At 37.2% G+C, this 20,613-nt stretch overlaps 1 protein-coding gene across 6 annotated transcripts in view; it reads left to right on the forward strand.

Moving 5' to 3' along the window:
- The first annotated feature begins 892 nt into the window (after positions 1-892).
- Positions 893-20,613, forward strand: part of mmd (disintegrin and metalloproteinase domain-containing protein mind-meld) — a 213,881-nt gene continuing 194,160 nt past the window's right edge. For 5 of the 6 annotated variants that reach the window (XM_089248252.1, XM_089248249.1, XM_089248250.1 and 2 more), the window contains exon 1: positions 1,152-1,351. In XM_089248252.1, the coding sequence (XP_089104378.1) occupies positions 1,252-1,351 (100 nt within the window). In that variant the 5' untranslated portion in view covers positions 1,152-1,251. Of the gene's footprint in view, positions 1,352-20,613 lie in introns of all 6 variants that reach the window. The other variant, XM_089248253.1, reaches the window with a different exon arrangement.

Below are 20,613 nucleotides of genomic sequence, written 5' to 3' on the forward strand. Positions count from 1 at the left end.
CATTCGTGACCAGTTTCAAATTTTATCAGGAAGTGTTCCACGGTGCGAAACTTAGGCGTGATGTGGCGTTTCTGACCATTTTTAGAGAACGATAAATAATTTTCCACAAGTGTGGCACTTACGGCAATGCAGTGGTAACAAAAAATTACGTGATATTTCAAAAAAATGTTTTCCTTGATGTTGTTTGCAGATTCCTTTCGAAATTTAGATATTCGCCCATGATGTAGTTAGCGACAGAATACTACCATAAAACTAGAAGCGGAATAAATATTTTATATGCATAATAATGTCCGCTCGTAAAAACAACTCATCATTAAGCATAGATGTAAACATTTTTTTTATGTATGCATGAAAATACAGGCCATTGTAATACGAAATCACGTAGACGTTCGTTCGCCTTTTAACAACACGACAGACTCGGCCATATACAGCCATATCACAACGTGAATACGTCAAAATTCTGAATTACGATGGAAAGTGAGGAAATCACGATGACTCCGTTTTCTTTGGAGGTAGACAAAGGAATGACAAGCTAATAAAGAATCGGTCGGAGGGAAATAAAGACTAAACAACGTTTATGGGATGTTTATAGCATTCTAGGAAAACACAATTTAAAACATGAAATACAAAGTGGTAAGTCAATGTAAGGCCTCAAACCTCTCTCTACTTCCCCTATTTTTATTTCGATTCAAACTTTCGTGATTTTTTTTTATTCTTCTTTCCCATTTCTACTTTCTGGAATGACCCGCAGGGTCGCACCATTCGCAGGATCCTCTCAAAGAGACATTGGTCGAAAGAGGGCGACTGTGCCGAACCCCTCGCGTTCACGTGACCCGCGGCAGGCAGCCATCTTTGATCCAGGCAGTGTTTTGCTCCTCCATCGTTTCTCATTCACTCGGACATGCGCTTCGGGAACGGGAGCCGCTCCTGAAAACCCGGAGCCAAAGGAACTGTGAGTGAGTGAGATAGAATAGAACTGACTCTCTGGTTGTGTGTGGGCAGCTAAGTAAAAAGGGTGGTAGGTAGAAAGGCTGCTGCTGCTCCGTGTAGAGAGAAGTGTCGCAGACAGAGGGAGCAAGGAATGCTGCTGCTGTTGCTGGTGCTGCCTGCTGCCATCCTCCGGACACAGCAAGGCATCTCCTATAGGTATGCTGGGATAGGTACCACTCCGGCAAACAGGAAAGGACCGTTCACGCTGGCACGATTTTTGAACTAAAAAGAGAGTTATAATATATCCCATATAACAAGGGTATGAGGAGGACGTTCAAAATGCTCTGGCAGCGTTTCACTTTGCTGCTGGTGACGTGTGGAGCTTTCTGCGAAGCTGTTGGCGTCTCAAAAAACGAGAGAGGTAAGTTATGGACCATTAGAAATCACTGGGAAAAAAATTCCTATCTATTTATGTGCTTTTTTACCATTTCTATGGTATTTATCGGGTTTTTGGTATTTATCGCCGTTCGATCGGTGTTTTGCATGTTGCGGGGGCTTGAAATGTCTCTAAAATGTCAAGAAAGAGCGTTAAAATATGGAAGGGGTCTTAAGACACGCTATCGTATACCAAGTGACCAAAAAACCCATAAACCCTTCCAGATATAAAACTATAAAACTTTCTAATAGTTGTTTATGTGGCTAATTTTATCAAAAAAAAAAAAAATGCGTATGGTATTTTGAATGTTTTTTTGTAAAAGACTATATGATCGCATAATAAAAAATTTCAAAATCTCAAAAACAAAAATTTCAAATTTTTACAATTTTTTTTTAGATTTATTCTTATATAGTGACTAACGTTGTACAAAAAACCCCATAACTCCTTTCACATTAAAAAAATTGAAAACTTTCTAATTAGCCAATGAAATTATGGCTAATTTCATTGGGAAAAAAACCATATGCTATCTCGCAAAAATTTTTCAAAAAGACTATTTAAAAGCGCAAGTAAAATTTATAAATCTGATCCAAAAATGTTTACTTATTTTTTTCTATTTTTCAAGATCTTGTATAGAAATTAACGTGAGTTTTTCTTCTTACTAAAACATGTTATCCTGTTTTTAAATCCTTAAATATATCACTGGGAAAAAAATTTTCCTATCCATTTATGTGGTTTCCCCCCCATCTTTTTATGGTATTTATCGGGGTTTTCTTTCGTATTTATCGCCGTTCGATCGGTGTTTTGCATGTTGCGAGGCTTGGAAGTGTCACTAAAAATGTCAAGAAAGAGCATTAAAATATGGAAGGGGTCTTAAGGCACTACCATACACATCAACTGACCAAAAACTCATAATCCTTTCAGATTTAAAACTACAAAACTTTCTAACAGTATTTATGGCTAATTTTATCATAAAAACGTGAAAAAAACAATGTTGTTTTGCATGACTGTATGTAAGATACTATGTAATCGCATAAGGGTCTTAAGACAATATATCAGGGAAACCAATTTCGGTAGACCCAAAATAATAGTGCATTATTATTTTGGGTCTACCGAAGGTTGGTTTCCCTGGTACATTGTCTCACCCAAAAATAATTTTTTTCTGTCAGGCTGTCATTATACCAACTAACCAAAAATAAAACCCATAATACCTTTTAGATTTAAAATTTGAAAAAGTCACTAAAATTTTTTTAATGGAAATTTTGAAGATTATATCCTTTTTTGTGAAGTTAAAATTAATTACGTTAATGTTAAGTTAAACCCACCGTTAATGCAAGATTTTTCTCTTTGTACATGTAAAAAAAAAAAGAAAAACACGTTATGAGAATCAGAACATAATCAAATGATTCTGAAAAAAGTCATAGTCCCTTTCAGATCAAAATATAGAAGCCTTTCTAATGGTGTTTATGGCTAATTTTATTGGGGAAAAAACCGTTTGTGTTTCGCATGATTTTTTAAAAAGACTATAATCGCATATAAATTCAATTTTAAAATCTCATAAAATTTTTAAAGAAATTTTTACTAATTTTTTTGAAGATTTTATTCTTATACAGTGATTAACGTGAGAAAATCGTGATACTATCTGTTTTTTAATCATTAGAAATCACTCGAAAAAAATTTCCTGTTTATTATGTGTTATTTTCCCCTCTTTCTATTATATATTAATCGTGGGTATTGTGTGTGTGTGTGTTTATCGACGTTCGATCGGTATTTTGCATGTTGCGGGTATTGGAAGTATCTCTAAAAATATCGAGAAAGAGCGTTAAAATATATAAGAGAGGGTCTGAAGACACGCTATATCATATCAATTAACCAATTACTTCTTTCAGATTTAATATTTGGAAAGTTTTCTTATACTGCTTATGGGTAATTTTATTATAAAAAACCGTATGGTTGATCCACTTGATTTTTGAAAAGACTATATAATCGTATAATTACAATTTTAAAATCTCACAAATTTTTTTTAAAAAATTTTACTTATTTTTTTTGAAGATTATATTCTTTTTTTTATCGAAATATCGTTTATATATAAAAAAGAAAAACATGATATGCATTAGAACATGATCAAATGACGAAAAAAAACAACCCATAATCTCTTTCAGATTAAAATACACAAAAATTTCTAATAGTTTTGTGGTTACTTTTATTGGGAAAAAAAACCGTATTGTGTTTCACATGCCCTGTTGAAAGGACTTTATAATTGCATAATTTAAATTTTAAAATTTGATAAAAAAAATTACGAATTTTCACTAATTTCTTTGAATATTTTATTCCCATATAGCGACTAAGGTAGGATTTTCTTCTTTATAAAAAAATAAATATGATATGGATGTTGATATAACATTATCTCAACAGCTCAAAAAACCCATAATCCCCTTCAGAATTTAAAAAAAGTAGATAAAAAAAACTAGTTTAATTCTATTTTTAATGAAATTATTATTAATTATTAGTAATTTCTATTTTTGAAATTAGTAGAGAACTTTCTAATATTGTTTATGGTTAATTTTACTGGGAAAAAACCGTATGTGTTTTGCATGATTGTTTTGATAAAAACTATATACAAATACAACGCCACAACAGGCAAAATGCCCAACGAGGTGGCTGTTCACCTTAATAAAATTTTATTCACATTAATAAAATTTTAAAATTTCATACAATTTTATAAGGAATTTTTACCAATTTTTTTGAAGATTCCAGTCTGATGTAGTGACAAACGTTAAAGTTTCTTCTTAACAAAAACATAAAATTCTGTCTTTTAGAAAATCATTGGGGAAAAAAATTATCTATTTATATGGTTTTTTTTTCCTGATTTAGGTTTTTTCGTATTTATAACCGATTTCATGTCGGGGGGGGGGTTTGAAGTGTATCTAAAAATGTCAAATAGTCCTCCTTTCAGACTTGAAATTGGAAACTTTTAACAGTATTTATGGCTAATTTTATCAACAAAAAAAAAACGTACGGCATTTCCCATGAGTTTTTTGAAAGACTGTTTAAAAGCATAACTGAAATTTTAAAATTTGATCCAAATTTTTTGAAGATGCTTCAATTATACAGGATGTCCTGTAAGTGCTAGCACGGCCTTTATCTCGTCGACCATCCATCGTAGAGGTGTGATTCCAATTTATAAAATGCTCAACAGGCGTTCAAATATTACCCTGTAACAGTTTTGAGTGGAAATACAGTATGTCACAAAATAAAGAAACCTAAATTCTTGTACTGTCCCCCCGTGCTCTAACTCTCAATTACAAAGTTGTTGCCGTGTCTCTCCTGATGCCATCAAAAAAAATTTCCATGTTTATAAATGCAATATTCAGAGATATTCAAATTCGAAAAACAGAGGGAATTTGGGAAAGAACAGCGTTAAATGCAAAAAAAAAAAAAAACCCGTTTTACTCGCATTTAACGATGTTCTTTCCAAAATTTCCGGCGTTTGTCGAATCGGAATTATCTCTGTGAATATTGCGCTTAGAAACACATAATTGTTTTTTTTTCTTCAGGACATACAAAGGAATACGTTTCTCATTGGAACTTAGAGCACGGGGGATAGTATAAAAATTTAGATTTTTTTATTTTGTTACACACTGTATTTCCGATCTCAAAACTGCTACATGGTAATTTTTGAACGACTCTGTAGAGCATTTTATAAATTTTAAACATACCTCTACGATGGACGGTTGATGAGATAAAGGCCTCGCTATCCCGTACAGGACACCGTGTATAGTGAATAACAAGAGATTTTCTTCTGATTATAAGGACATCATATTCTATTTCTAATTATTATAAATCTCTGGGAAGAAACTCTCTATCAAACTGTGTTTTTCTCCCTATTACGGTATATTTATCGGGGTATTTTTTTTCTCGTATTTATCACCGTTGGATTGGTGTTTAGCATGTTTCGGGAGTTGGAAGAGCGTCTCTGAAAATATCAAGAGGGATCGTTTTAAAATATGGAAGGCCCAGAACATGCTCAACTCAACAATAAAACCTCATAATACCTTTCAGATTCAAAATTGGAGAACTTTCTAATAGTGTTTATTGATCATTCTACTGGAAAGAAAACTGTATGGTGTTTTGCATGATTTTTTTGAAAAGACTATAATCAATTAGGGGCCGTTCAAGTATTACGTAAGCAAATTTTTAGCCATTTTTGACCCCCTTACGCCCTTGTCAGCAAAATTTCGTCAGCACTGCCCCCCTACCTCCTAACACATATTGGTGGGATAAGAAACGTACGTGGGAGAGGGGGCATGGGGGCTTGTTATCCCCCCACCCAGAAGAAAAAAACATTTTTTTAATGCAAAAATATTTTTAAAAAAATTAAAATTTCGAAAGAAAATACCTTTATATGTTATTATAATCAATATTTCTGTTAATTTCAGCGCTATTTGAAGGGTAAGAACTCAAAATTTATCTTTAAGAAATTCATTGCGACCCACCCCTTAAGTCATATATGGTAAACCTTTAACGAGCGGACCAAATGCGGCCCTGAAGGTCATCTGATGTGGCTTGCCCCCCTAACCCAATTTTGTAAAAATCAACTAAGAGGCACATTTACAGATCGCTTAAATGACCCGTGGCACAATTCCAGAGCATTTAAGTGGCTCGTGACACATTTTCAGATCACTGAAGTATTCCCGGGGCACAGATCAAAGATCACTTAAATAACCAGCGACACAGTTCCAGAACACATAAACGATCCGTGGCACATTTTGAGATCCCTTGAGTGACATGTGGCACAATTTTAGAGCATTTGACCGGCCCCCCGGTGCGGTTCCACATCACTCAAGTTACCCGCGGAACATTCCCAGATTACTTAAATGATCCGTGGCATAATTACGGATCACTTGAGTGATGCGTTGCACAATTCCAGAGCACTTAAGCCTCCCGGACACATTTCCTGAGCACTTGAAGGATCCGTTAAACATTTAGAGATCGCTGAAGTGGCTCTGTAAGGGATTTATTATTAGGGAGAAATGTTAGTTCAGATTTCCCCCCCCCCCTTGTCGTCAAAAGTCAGCAAATCCGAAACCCCCATCGATGCTGGTGTAATACTTGAATGACCCCTTAGTTGAAATTTTGAAATTTTATTTCATATTTTCAAAAATTTTTACTGATTTAATTTAAGATGATTTTATTTTAATCTAATCACTAACGTGAGTTTTCTTTCCTCTTTATATAAACGTGATATTATATTTTTTAATCATTTTAAAAATCACTGGGAAATTTTTTCTATCTATTTATGTGTTGATTTTGTCACCAGTTTATGATAATTGTTTTTTCGTATTCATCACTGTTCGATCGATCGATCGGTGTTCTGGGGCGTCTGAAATATTTTTTATGACCTAAAAGTAAAATAATTGTTTTTAATTACACCATTGAGTTAAAATTCTAAAAACACTGAAGATGAACGCGTTTCTACTACTACATTCTGATTAATGGTCCGTGTTTAATCACTTTAATGGAAATTATATCACCTGAAAAATAATGGGAACAGGTCATGATGGTATTGACACTAATCCATCTGCTACGAAACCGATAGGTGGACGATGATAATTCTCTGCGCATGCATTCATTGGCTTAGTCCGTATCGATCCCGGCCAGTTTCACCGCAAAGAATTAAAAGTAAGATATGTGTGTAATGGTTTCTTGACCCCCTTTATAATACACTCATAAACTGAGATGATGCATTAACAGCATATAACTAACCCTATTATTAAACAGGTAGTGGTTGTTGAGCTGTCAGGAGCAACTCTCTGGGGAGGAGCATGAACTCCCTAATTAATTTTCGGGATCATTTAGTATTTCTTTTTAAGCATTACCTCGATGAGGGTTAGACATGGAGAAGGGTTTGCAGATGTTGGATGCTCAGGGAGGTCGTTTATCGCAAAATGTCTTAACCCCCCCCCCCCCCTGCCGATATAAAAACCCCTTGTTTAAAATTTTCAACGCCTTGAATAAAATGGACAATGAGTTATTGATGCATCAACAAATGATGTCAATCAACTGCTTCGGAACACCAGTATCGTTGGTAACGGACAATTCTAGGTTGTGGTGTTGCGGAGAGTTTTTCTCTAACAGGGTTGTCAATAAATGGAAATACCTTTCCTCCGGGGGTCGCGAATTCTAACACAATTAACACGTTTAATATGAAATACGATAACATATCATGAGGAATCGAGAAGCCATCCATACTTAGATGAGACAACCATAATCATTTTTTATGAACAATATATTTATATTTAATCATAATTATTGGTTTTCATTGCTCACATTGGATTGCCGTGTTTTTAGTATAGTTTAGATACCGGGTGTTTCACGAAGGACCCCTAACTTTGAAAATAAATAACTCGGAAACGGTGATAGATAGAAACATGAAACCAGTGTTATGTTTTTTTAAAAAACCGTAAAAAACCTGATACAGGAACCTCAGAATTTTAGTTAAAAATTGCGTCGATAGATGGCACCGCAGGCGACATTACCATAACTAGGCTGTGCATATTGGGTAATGCAAGCACCCCTCGTTGCATTTACATCAAAAGCAATTCAAAATGTGCACCTTCCACACAACACACATGTCGCAAACGAAGAATGAAATTGTCAGTGACACTCTGTAGTGTGTCACCGGGAATCGACACACAAGCTTGACAAATAGCTTCCAGCCTCCTCCAGCTCGTCGAGTGTTAAAGGATTGTAGAGGTAAACAATGTCCTTCAGTGTGCCCCACAGAAAGTAGTCGCAGAGGATGAGGTCGGGTGAATACGGAGGCCAGTCCGTGCCTTTCCCTGAACTGTCGAATAGTTCAACGCAATAACTCTATCATCGAAGTATTCGTCCAGAAAGTCAAAAACGGCTTCTGGACTGGCAAAAACTGTACGGTGTGGCCGAGTCCCATCTTGCATGAACCACGCCGTGCATGGTCGATCGTCCAACGCTTGTTGAGTGGTGACAAATTGTTTCAAAAGCGCAATATACCGGCCAGTCGTCACCGTTTCTCGCAAGAAAAAGGGCCCAATTATTCCTTTGCGGGAGATTGCAGCCCAAACGGTACGTTTTGGGCAATGGAATGGTCGTGAGTGAGACAAATGTGGATTCTCGGTACCCCAAAATGGCCAATTGTGTCTGTTAACGACACCATCTAGATGAAGATACGCCTTGTCTGTAAACCATATTCGGGCGACATCAAAACAAGAACCATCAATCATGTTGAAGCATCTCGTTAGCGAAATCCCCTCGTTGTCGTTCAGCTCGAACTGTTATGGCGTACCGGCATTGAATCTTGTACGAAAATATGTGTAATGTCTTCCGCAAGATTCTGAACGTGCTGGATGGCGTAATTCCGGATTCAGTGATGCTCAATAACTGCAGCAAGTGTCGTTGCATTTTCAGGTGTAACGACGGAGTGGATGGAACCCACGTTTCCGATAACGCATCGGCCCAGTTGCATGCCGGTTGAAATTTTTTGAAAATAGCTCACAAATTGTTTTTCCATCTGGGAATTTTGCGACTGGAAATCGCGTTTGAAAACTTCTCCTTGTGGCAGTAGGGCTGCGATTTAATTGGTAGTTACTCCAACACAATAAACACACATTTCTCCATGGAATACATCACTTCCGGAATTTCTCGCACTATACGCTAATAGCGGCCACGTTTCAACGGCGAAATGTTCGACGACTGATCGTTCTGACTGACTGATACGAACTTCTTGAAGGCTACGGGCGTCTTATTTTAATGCGCCCTTGTGCTCTTCTAGTGGACTTTGGGGCCGTCTGATCGTTCTCGGGGTCTGAGCTCTCTTTATAGGGATCGGTAATGCCGCCTGGGGCACCATCTATCGGCGCAATTTGTTACTAAAATTCTGAAGTTTCTGTATAACAGGTTCTTACGGTTTTTTACTAAACATACACTAGTTTGATGCTTCTATCTACACTCATTGCCATAAAAATTTGTTCACCCAGAAGAATTCGTCAAAATGAAACAAAATTTTACACATGTAAGTACTACGTTGATATAAGTAGGTGATTAGAAAATCCAAGAAAAAGGATCATTTATTGCAGAAAAAAGTACAGATGAACAGAAGTTTTAGTACTCTGTCGGACCCCCTCTAGCGCGAATGCACGATGCGATACGACCGGGCATTGAGGCATACAAGTTCCGTATGATGTCCTGACACATCTCGTTCCACAGTTGCTGTAAATGCGCCTCTAGTTCGACCAACCTCGTAGGGTGTCCAACTTGCCGTCCCAAATGATCCCAGATATGCTCGATTGGTGACAAATCTGGGGATAGAGCAGGCCAGGGAAGGGTGGTAATGTGGCGGAGGCAGTCTTGTGACATCCTTGCTGTGTGTGGCCTAGCATTTTCTTGTTGAAAAATGGCTCCTGGGAGCCCTGCCATGAGTGGCAACACATGTGGCTGAAGGATGTTATGGACGTACCGCTGGGCTGTCATTGTGCCATGGATCAATATTAGGGGTGACCGTGTATCGTAAGCAATGGCACCCCATACCATGACACCAGCTGTGGGAGCGGTGTGTCGCTGTAAAGCGAAGGCAGGATTGAAGCGTTCACCACGGGGCCTCCACACACGAACACGAATGTCATCACTGCTCAAGTTGAATCTCGATTCGTCGCTGAAGACGACCTGGTTCCATTCCGTTGCAGTCCAATCCCGTCGTGCTCGACACCACTCCAAACGGAGGCGTTGGTGGGTGGGTGTCATTGACAGCACACGTAATGGGCGCCGCGATACCAGATGTCCTTCAGCCAGGCGCCTTGCGATGGTTCGGGAAGACACAGGAGCCCGTAGTGAAGCTGCTGCCTGTGTCTGGATAGCGGCCAATGAGGCAGTTGGCTCTACGCGTGCGTTTCGGATGATGTGACGGTCTTCTCGACGACTGGTCTGTCGATGGCGTCCTGAACCTGGTCGCCGTGTAAATGACGTCTCTTCTGTCCACTGGTCCCAACACCTCCTCACAGTAAAATCAGAACGGCCTAGTTGACGAGCTACTCGCCGAGCTGACCACCCAACTTCCATCATCCCGATGATTCTTCCCCTATCGAACTCTGACAACTGCTCATATGGTCTTCGACGGCGGCGTAACGGCATGTCTACCTCAGCATTTCCTTTGCAAACGATTAAATACACTCCAGCAAGCTCTGCTTACCTGTTTTATACTCCAAGGAGAACGAAGTTCAACGCCCTCTAGTGGCATTACGCCGCAATGCGCAATCACGCTGCATTTCTAATTATTTGCATATCTGCCTCGACATGTACCTTCACGCCAACTTTCGTTTCGATCCCACAATTATTTCTTGGTGCGCAAATCTTTATGGCAATGAGTGTATATCACCGTCACAGAGTTATTTATTTTCAAAGTTAGGGGTCCTTCGTGAAACACCCGGTATTTGACACCCATATTTTCATGAACATCTTTTCTTCAGCACGTCGTTGGGCATTTTGTCTGTTGTGGCCTTTGTATTTGTATAGAGGACGCAAAATATTCTGATCCGTACAATTTTAAAATTCTTCTGTACACCGTCAGACTCGGGGCAGCAACTAGGGGGAGCAGGTGGGTCTTGTGCCTCGGGTGCTGTCTCCACCCTTTAACCTCTATTTCTAAATTACACGGGTGCGCCAAAATGCGTGCTTGCCCCGACTGAAAAAATATCTATATAGCATCTAACGCATTCATGAAATGTTCATCTATCTTTTCCATTGACAAGTATGGCGGTACAATAGCATTCGTTACATGATTATCGATTATTGTTCAGTTCACATCTATTAAACATAGGAAGTGCTACTTAAACACGCGGATTCCTATGTTCTCTCCCGATTTTTTCGCATCCATAGCAAGCTTAAAATATCTCTCCAGGATCCTCAACTTTGGGGCCGTTCAAGTATTGCCATTTTTGACCCGATCACTTTCGTCAGCAAAAGTCAGCAAAACTTTGCCCCTGCCCCCCACCCATGCCAGCAATATTTCGTCAGCACTACTCGCTACCTCCTAACGCACATTGGGGGGGGGGATCAGGAATGTAAGCAGGAGGGGGCATAGAAGGGTTCGTGCACTTCCTACCCCCGCCCCCAGACACAAAAAAAATTTAATGCAAAAAATATTTAAAAAAAATTAAAATTTCAGAAGAAAATATCTTTATATATATGTTATTATAAACAATTTCTGTTAATTTTAATGCTATTTGAAGGGTAAGAACTCAAAATTTCTCTTTAAGACATTCATTGCGACCCACCTTCTAAGCCATACGTGCTAAACCCTTGACCCACAGACCAAATGTGGCCCTGAGGTTATCTGCTGGACTTGCCCCCTCAAACCTAATTTTATAAAAATTAACTAAGCGGTACATTTACAAATCGCTTAAATGATCCGTGGCACAATTCCAGAGCATTTAAGTGGCCTGTGGCACATTTTCAGGTCACTGAAATAGACCTCAAAGAACACTTTCACATTCAGAGATCACTTAAGTAACCCACGACATAGTTCTAGAACACTTAAACGATCCGTGGCACATTTAGAGATCCCTTGCGTGACATATGGCACAGTTTTAGAGCACTTAGCCCTACATCAGTCAAGTTACCCGCGGAACATTCCCAAATTACTTAACTGATCCGTGGCATAATCACGGAAAATTTGAGTGATGAGTTGCACAGTTCCAGAGCACTTAAGCGGCTCGGATACATTTCCTGAGCACGTGAGGGATCCGTGAAAATTAAATATAAAGTGGCCCCGTAGGGGACTTATCAATAGGGAGAATGTTAGTTCAGGTGCCCAATAACTATCGAAAGATTTTTCGTTTTTGGCGCACCGAATGAGATACCATTAAGAATATTTCATATCTTCATAAAGGGTGGTTGATGACGTAAGCATCATCGAAACCACTCTCCCGCCCCCCATCATTATCGATGCTGACGTAATACTTGAATGAACCCTTTGATCAATCGATGCATTTATAATTTTTCGACATTTTTTGAGTGGACTTTAATAATTCACTTTATATCAAAGGTTGACGTCATGCCCCACTATCCATACGAAGGTTTTTAACAACTGGCACATAGGAAGGAAATTTACGAAGAGCGAAAATTCAACAGCCTTTGCGGGGAATCGAACCCACGTCCTCTCACTTTCCAGGTGAACGCCCTAGACCACTAGACTATCAAGACAACGGTTATCGCAATCTTTCCTTGGAGCTCGTGTGCACTGAACGGGACCGTACAAAGCTCACAATTGCTGACATTGCCTCCAGATGGCGACTTATCAAAGGATGATGTTATGATCCTTTGATATAAATCGCGAATTTTCCCTCTTTCCTAAATTCATCTTCGTATCTCTGCCAGTTGTTAAAAACCTTCGTATTCACTTTACAGTCTACTTCTATTACATTAATACCGCTACATTTTTTGTATACAGGGTACATTGGTAACAGGGTGTGTGGCATTTCTTTTTTACTAGCGAATCGTGGTTCTTAGAGGCATACTTCCAATTAGAAAAGTATCCAAATAGCGTGTAGTACTCAGATATGTATCGTTCGTGTTGCAAGGGGTTTTGTATAGTATTTAAAATTTTTTTTAACTTTTTATACGGACACTCTGTGCTCAATAATCGAATTAGAAAGTTGTTGACCTGTCTCTTCTGATGACAACAAAGAAATTTCCACCTTCACAAGTGCAATACTCACTGAAACGGAAGTAATTTGGGAAGAAAACAGCGTTGAATGTGAGTAAAAAATGGTTTTCCCCTTTTTTACTGTGTTTTCCCCTCCCACTTTCCTCTGTTTTCGAATTCGAATATCTCAAGGAATATTGCACTTAGAGCACAAAGTGTGCGTATAAAAAGTTAACATTTTTGTTTTAATAACTATACAACACCTTGCAACATGAATCTCATATCTGAGTAACTTAACACGTTATTTGGATACTTTTTCTAATTGGAAGTATGACTCTAGGATCAACGGTGCGCCAGTAAACTGTCATACGCCCTGTTACCTATGCACCCTACTACTACTAAACCCCACATGCACCTCGTCCATATCCCTCTGAGGAATCTCTAACGAATTGATACATGCGGGAATGTGCGTGTAGTGAAACCTAACGTGAAGTTTGTTTCTGTGTAATGCTTGTTATGTGTAGTGCTGCCATCTGTTTTTCTAACTGTGAGTGAAGTGTAATGATTGAACAATTCATCGTTGTAGGCCTGTTGCTCTCTGCGGCGAGACTTTAATGGGGAGATCGGCTTGCATTTGCGCCTCGAAGCTGGGAACCACAGGAAACGAGCTCTAGCCAACCACCACTATGGCGACGGTAGGGTTCGAACCCGGATCCTCGCGATGCGAGTCCGTCACTATGACCACTCGACCACCACAGCTGCTACCTATGCACCCTGTATAGCATAGCAGTGTCTTAAAACCTCAACTTCGGTTACAACAGCACAATTCGTGGTCCTTAGAATATCGTTATAGCGGAGTTTGACTGTATAGTGTTTCAACTCAACGATACAAAGAAACGTTATTGAGAGCAGAAAAAATAGAGCGCTTGAATATCGAACATATTGGTCGATTCCAATTTAATGGAAATGGGAAAAGTGTGGATCGCTGAGATTGTTACATTGTTTTGTTCAAAAAAGCAACGACTCGAAATTCCCTGTGTTGAGATAGCTACATTTTAAAGATCCACATTGTGTGGAACTGAATGAAAATCAACTCAGATTCAGTTACAGTAGGGAGCGTATAAGCAGAGTGGGAAACTATTGCTGTTTTGCAATATGTAGAGGCATTTTCCACAGTTCTCATGCCTTGTAAAATTCAAAAAATTCAACTTTCTGAATTGTTGCTTCTTTCAATCTGTGCCGTCGATAGTATAATTCCCGATACGGTCTCGCCGCTCGATTCTACTATCCGCGATAAGTTTATTATGAATTAGTCCTCTGAATTCTGAACTTTGCTTAATACGTACCTTCGTTATATTTCTTTACCCTTTTATAGGAGCATTTAAAATTGAGACTCAAAGCCTATACTAGCAGTATCTCAATAAACACTCTGTATGTAGTATACAGTAGAGCAGCATATTAACAACCGAATCTCAGTTATAACAGCACAATTTACCGATCCTTAGAATTTCGTTACAGCCGAGTTTGACTGAATAGTGGTTCAACGAAACGTTATTGAGGGCAGAAAAAATTGTCACTGAAATTGTCATCACATGTATAATTCCCAATACAGCCGCCACTCGATTTTATGAACTTCTGATCCCGAGCAATATGTGATTTCTCTAAAATTCTTTCTTTTCTTATTTATGCACTAATTTTTCAAATCCATCCAAGCTCTTAAAAACGAGCGACAGCAATATTAATGAAGTTATCTTTGAAGGTCTTGAAACGTGGCCAACTTTCCAAAGAGACTTATGAGACGGAACCGTCACACTACACCAAATGTCACTTCGGTAGATTAGCTATAAGAACAATGTTCTAAGCTGAATTATTTTCCAGGAACGAATATTAGTACATGTTCCTCGTATATTAATGTTAAAACAGCTACGTTGTACAGTTTCATGTAAAAAAGTATAAATTCAAGGAATTTTAAGAATCAAAAAATCAAAAGATTTCTTCGACTCCATTTGTGTGGACAATATTTACGATCACCATCCCGTATTTCTAACATGGCAGTTTGTTACCATCGCCCTTTAAGGAAAGCAGATGTATACTACAACCAGTACTTTCACTTTATCACATTTGTCGGGTCAGTAATGAGCTTTTTTGATTAATATCATCTCCAAAAAAAATTTTTCAAGAAATTGAAAAGTAAATATGACCAATTATTAACTTTTTCAGATCCTGGTGCCACATTTATGTTGGTTGTTTTTCCTCACTAGTAATTTTTTCTTTTGACCTCAGGGAATTAAGCCCTGACAAAGGATCGTGTAAGTTTTAAGTTAGAAATGTAATGAATGTGAACTTTGCCAGCTTTCATCAGAGGGCAAACACTTGACTTTCGGAAGGATTCTGAGGGGGAACTTTCCATCTTAAAAAAGATGGTTTCCAGAAGAAAGTGCCTCCGGGGAAAATGAGATTTATTACATCAAATTTAGCAATAAAATTTTGGAAAAAATTTTATGTGAAGATGAATATAACCTGCATCATCTTGGCCAACAAAAATTAGAACGAAGTGAGTTATTCATTCACAAAAATAATTGAAAATTTCAACAACAAAAAAATTTTATAAAGATTTACTGGCATTTATGTTTTTTATGCATTTCTCTTGAGCATCAAAAATATAAAAACATTTTGAAAATTCTAAAAAATGAATGTTTTTATCTGAAAGGGTTAAATGACCCGAAATTGAAAAAAAAATCAGTCTACACTTATTATTAGCTTAAACGGTATAGTTGTTTAGTACCAGCGATAAATATACAGTCGAATCCCGATTTAATGAATCGGTTGGATCGGGTAATTTTGTTAATTGAGGAAAATCGTTGTATCGGAGCTGAGATTGTGTTAACACAAATATAAGCACAGAAACTTCATAAAATTTGTTAGATGGAGGAATTTGTTATATCGGGGTCCGACTATACTAACTTAATAGGCAGTAAACTTAAAAGCAGTGTTTTATAACCTGTGGTCCGTGGACCCCCCCCCCCACCGGAATTCTGTGAGTACTTAGCAAAAGGATACGCGGAAATAATTTGATTTACTAACATTGCATTAATGACACATTTAGTGCTACTACTACTATTACACACATGCACCTCGTCCACATTCCTTCGTGGAACTTCTAACGAATTGGTACATGTTGGAATGTGCTTGTCCGTGCTGTGAACCTAACGTAAAGTTTGTTCTGGTGTAATTCTTGTTATAGTGCTGCCATATATTTTTCGAACTACGAATGAAGTATGATAATTGAAGATTTGTACTGTTGCTCTCTGTGGCGAGACTTTTTAACAAAGCGCAGCATGCCTACAATAGTACATATTTAGTGCTGTCAAATCATTATTTACTTCAATTTTTTATGATGGATAAATTATGAAAAAAAAAAACCCAATCCGTTTTGGATTTTGTTGGGGGAGAGGGCGCAAAATTTACCTTCGCGACAAGAGATCGGAAGTGTATTGACCTTTATTGCAAAGGGTCTACAATATCGAAAACGTCGGAAAACACTGAGCTATAACGTCTCGGCATTTGTTGTTTCAAGTCTCAATTCTTTCAATTCCTTCAATTTTTATGAAAATTTCACTCTCATTTCAAAAATTTGATGTTTTTTAAACCTTGTCTCCGGTGCACCGGTGTTTTTCGTAAAAACCAACAAAATGCCCCTTTTTCGTTCAAAAACCCCTACTACTAAGGCTCTTCAGAAATGCAGCGAGTGACTTGCTCTGGATCAGGGGTGGCCTTTTTGTTAGGGAATGAATAGCCTCGTGCTTAAGGAAGTGAGCAAACTTTCTAACGCATTTTAGGCCGCAAATGGTCAGCAGTCAGTTGCATGCAATCAGCAATTAATCATTTTAGTGTCTTTCGTACTAAACCTTTCTCCGGCATTGATGAGATCTCTCGCCTCCTTAAAATCTTCTTATTTTAGTAATGAAAAGTCCAGATATTTTGTAAAATTGATTTCTTAATAGAGAACTTTTCCCTATATCAACCTTACTTTGCACCTGCTGGCAATTAGAAGAAAGCCTACTTTATTTAAAGAAAAGTATGGCACATTACGGAACGTTTTTAGTAATTTCTACTTGGTCGGGGAAAGGGTTATTATTGAAATAGTGATCTAAGGCCGGGATTAAACTATAAAAGTTTCATAAAAATTCATTTATAAAACTCGCAAAATTCGACTAATCAGTTATCAAAGGTTATCATTCGAGCAAATGCAACTAATAATAGCATTGGTTGCATTTGCTCGAATGCAAATGCGGGTAAATGCAAATGTAAATGCGGTAATGTTTCGGGTCATTTAACCCTTTCAGATAAAAACATTCATTTTTTAGAATTTTCAAGATGTTTTTATATTTTTGATGCTCAAGAGAAATGCATAAAAAACATAAATGTCAGTAAATCTTAATTTACGGCGTTATGAAATCTTAACTTTAATTATAATCACCCTGTATATCATAGAAAAACTAGGATCGCAGAAATTCGTCTTAAAAACCAACTCCGTAAGATCGCATTCGAAACTTGATACTTCGGTTAAGCCGGAGTATCATTCTTATTTGATCGTAAGATTAAGAGCTTTTTCTTAAGACTAGAGCGAGATTTTATTTCTCTCTTCGTAGCAACAGATTTTTTTTTCTCTTAATCATCATTTCGAAGGCGTTGGTTGTTCGGAACTACGTCATTGCTCTTAATGTTGCCCATTGTGACAAAATCGACAATTTCTTACGGGAACAAAATCGGAAATCAATATGTCGATATTTTTGCGAAACGAGAAATTCCAAGCTTGCTTCTCTTTTGTTCGATTTCTTGTCTTCTGTGTCCTCCATTCAAACGTTCTCCCCCCCCCCCCAAAAAGCGTACTCCCCTCCCACTCATATATATATTTGTTCGCAAAAATACCGATAAAAACTTACGCAGAGAATGACTTACTTCTCTGCAAAACTTACTGCTTCAGTTGTTGTTGCGGAGAGAAATAATAATTTAGAACAATCGGGGATATTATTCCGTACAGCCATGGAAAACCTCTCTAATTCATTACTGATTATGGTAATTAGAACCGAGCCATTCCTGCTACTGTAATGACACACACAATGAGATATACATACATATACTGCCATTCTTATTGACTAGCGTGGTTCGGTTGTGATAATTTATTTGTCAGATTTGCATATTTCTATTAATTATCCAAGAATTTTGTGCTATCCTGTGGCATGAAATGGAGAAAGATTCCAATTACATCATCTCTCCCTCATAATTTAATTTTTCCATCTTAGATGTTACAAGAAACATCGAATAAGGTTCTATCTCTTGTGATAGACACGTATTTCTTGTTCTCAAAGTTCCGCATTCAACTACTGCTGCTAAATTTCGGAGATTTACATATACGTGCTTGAGTATCTTATCTTAACACGTATCCACAGTCACGTATTTGCATAGCTTCCAACATAAGACTAGTAAGAACGTATATATAGGTATTCTTTTACTATCACGAATTTTTAATCATGGGTGTGTACTTTCATGAATGCAGACTAGAGGTACAGTTTTGGACGATACACCATATTGTTTGTTTCCTTTTTGAAGTTTAGACGTTTTTCTCGAATTTCTAGAAAAATGCAGCGTAAATCGTTCTGGAATTTTGGTAACGTGAACACTATGGTTGTAATCGCAATTTCCAGTGAAAATTTAGTCAAGATTGTATTTAGTGGACCGAAAAAAAAATTAAATAAGATTAAAAATGTTTTTGATCAACCCTCTATGATAAAAAAACTACTAAGTGATTTGTAACTTTGACAAAATATTGCACCAACTTTGTGAAATATTTGTGAGAATATATTTCCGTGAGAATAGCACGTATATTCAAGAAGATATAAATGTTTTTTACAAAAATTCCAATTTTCATCGGTTTTTTTTTTTTTTTTTTTGCTTACGCCGGGTTTTAGCCAGTTTTTATGAGATTTGCTGAAAAATTGGAATGAATTGAGATCCTGTGTAGAAATTTCAAATGTGACAATCTATTTATTGGTGAGAATATGAACATTTTTAGTAAATGACTTTTAATCGCGAATGCGTAGAATATGTATGGTTGCCAGATGTATAGTGCAATTTCGATACAAAAATTCTAGTTGAATATAGTGAAAGTTCGGAAAGATATACTTATGTGATATCGTGAGCTAAAATTTATTCAAGAAAAGCTTTGATGTCTTACAAGGAGGAGGCGCGAGAAGATCAAAAGTTTTAAAACCACTAAATAATAAGTTGTTTTTAAGCTTTTTTCGTTGTCGTAGATGCATTTAGATTTTGGAAGCTCATGGGGGACAGCATGCGAATTCGGTAGGTGCCGATTCATATCGGCATTGATGGACTCGGGCTAGATTCCAACAGGCAGTATAAGGTGAGATTAGATAAGAATAAATTAGAGCAAGAGAGGAGAGCAAACACATTAATACCACAAAAAAATAAATAATGTATCATCTGACGATACCGTACTCCGAAATTCAGTCAAAAAAGTAAGAACACAAAAAAAAATCGAATGCATAGAGACGAACAGACAATTCACATAAAACAATTGTTGAAAAAAAAATTATTAATGATTGTTATCTTGTGAGTGCTGTTGAGCTGGCAGAGAGGGAAAAAAAAGATATTTAGATGCCCAGGAAATACAAATTTGTACAAGGCCACAACAGGCAAAATGCCCAACGAGGTGGCTGAGAAAAAGACGCCCATAACAAATATGGATGGCATACATTACAAAAATACAGCAACCCAATTAAAAATGCAATTACAAACAATATACATGATGAAATATTATACAATGCCTATAAGAATACTTATGGTTGTCTTATTCTAAGTATGGATAACTTCTCGATTTACCCCAACATGTCTGTCGTATTTCTTTTTAAACGTGGTAATTGTGTTAGAATTTACTATCCCCGGGGATAAACTATTCCATTTATTAACAACCTTACTAGAGAAAAATACTTTCATTGTAGTAGTTGTCTTTCAGTGGATTTCCAGCTTCGAATGTGAGTCGGTATACTTTCGGCAGACTCTCAACAAGATACATAAACACAAAAATTCAGACAAACGTTACTTTTACTTCTAATATAGAAAACCGATGGCAGACTTCAAAACTTCGAAAATCTCTGACCTAAATTGAGTTCTTAAATCAAAAGCGAATGACTCAAAAAGAAAGACCTCAACAGCCATTGACTACTTCTCTCAATACGGAAAGCCCATTTTACAAAGAACTGAATTCAATTTCTATCGAAAAACATTTCATTTATAAACTATATATTTTTCAATCCATCTGATGGTAGCCCGTTTATTACATACAACAACTCAAAAGTTTCATAAAATGTTTCGATGCCACAAACACAACAACTTACGTTTGAATTCAATAACTTTCAAAAAGAATAAACTACCAGATTCCACAAGGAATATACCATTTCTGAAATATATATGAAAAAGGTAAAATAATAAATAATATGATTTATAAGATCTTCTAAAATAAATCAAAAGTTCGGTATAGTTGCTACTCTTT

The sequence above is a fragment of the Pholcus phalangioides genome, unplaced genomic scaffold (assembly GCF_987345545.1).
Source record: "Pholcus phalangioides strain wild (caught in Gottingen) unplaced genomic scaffold, Ppha-v1.0 ptg000019l_1, whole genome shotgun sequence".
Lineage (NCBI taxonomy): Eukaryota > Metazoa > Arthropoda > Arachnida > Araneae > Pholcidae > Pholcus > Pholcus phalangioides.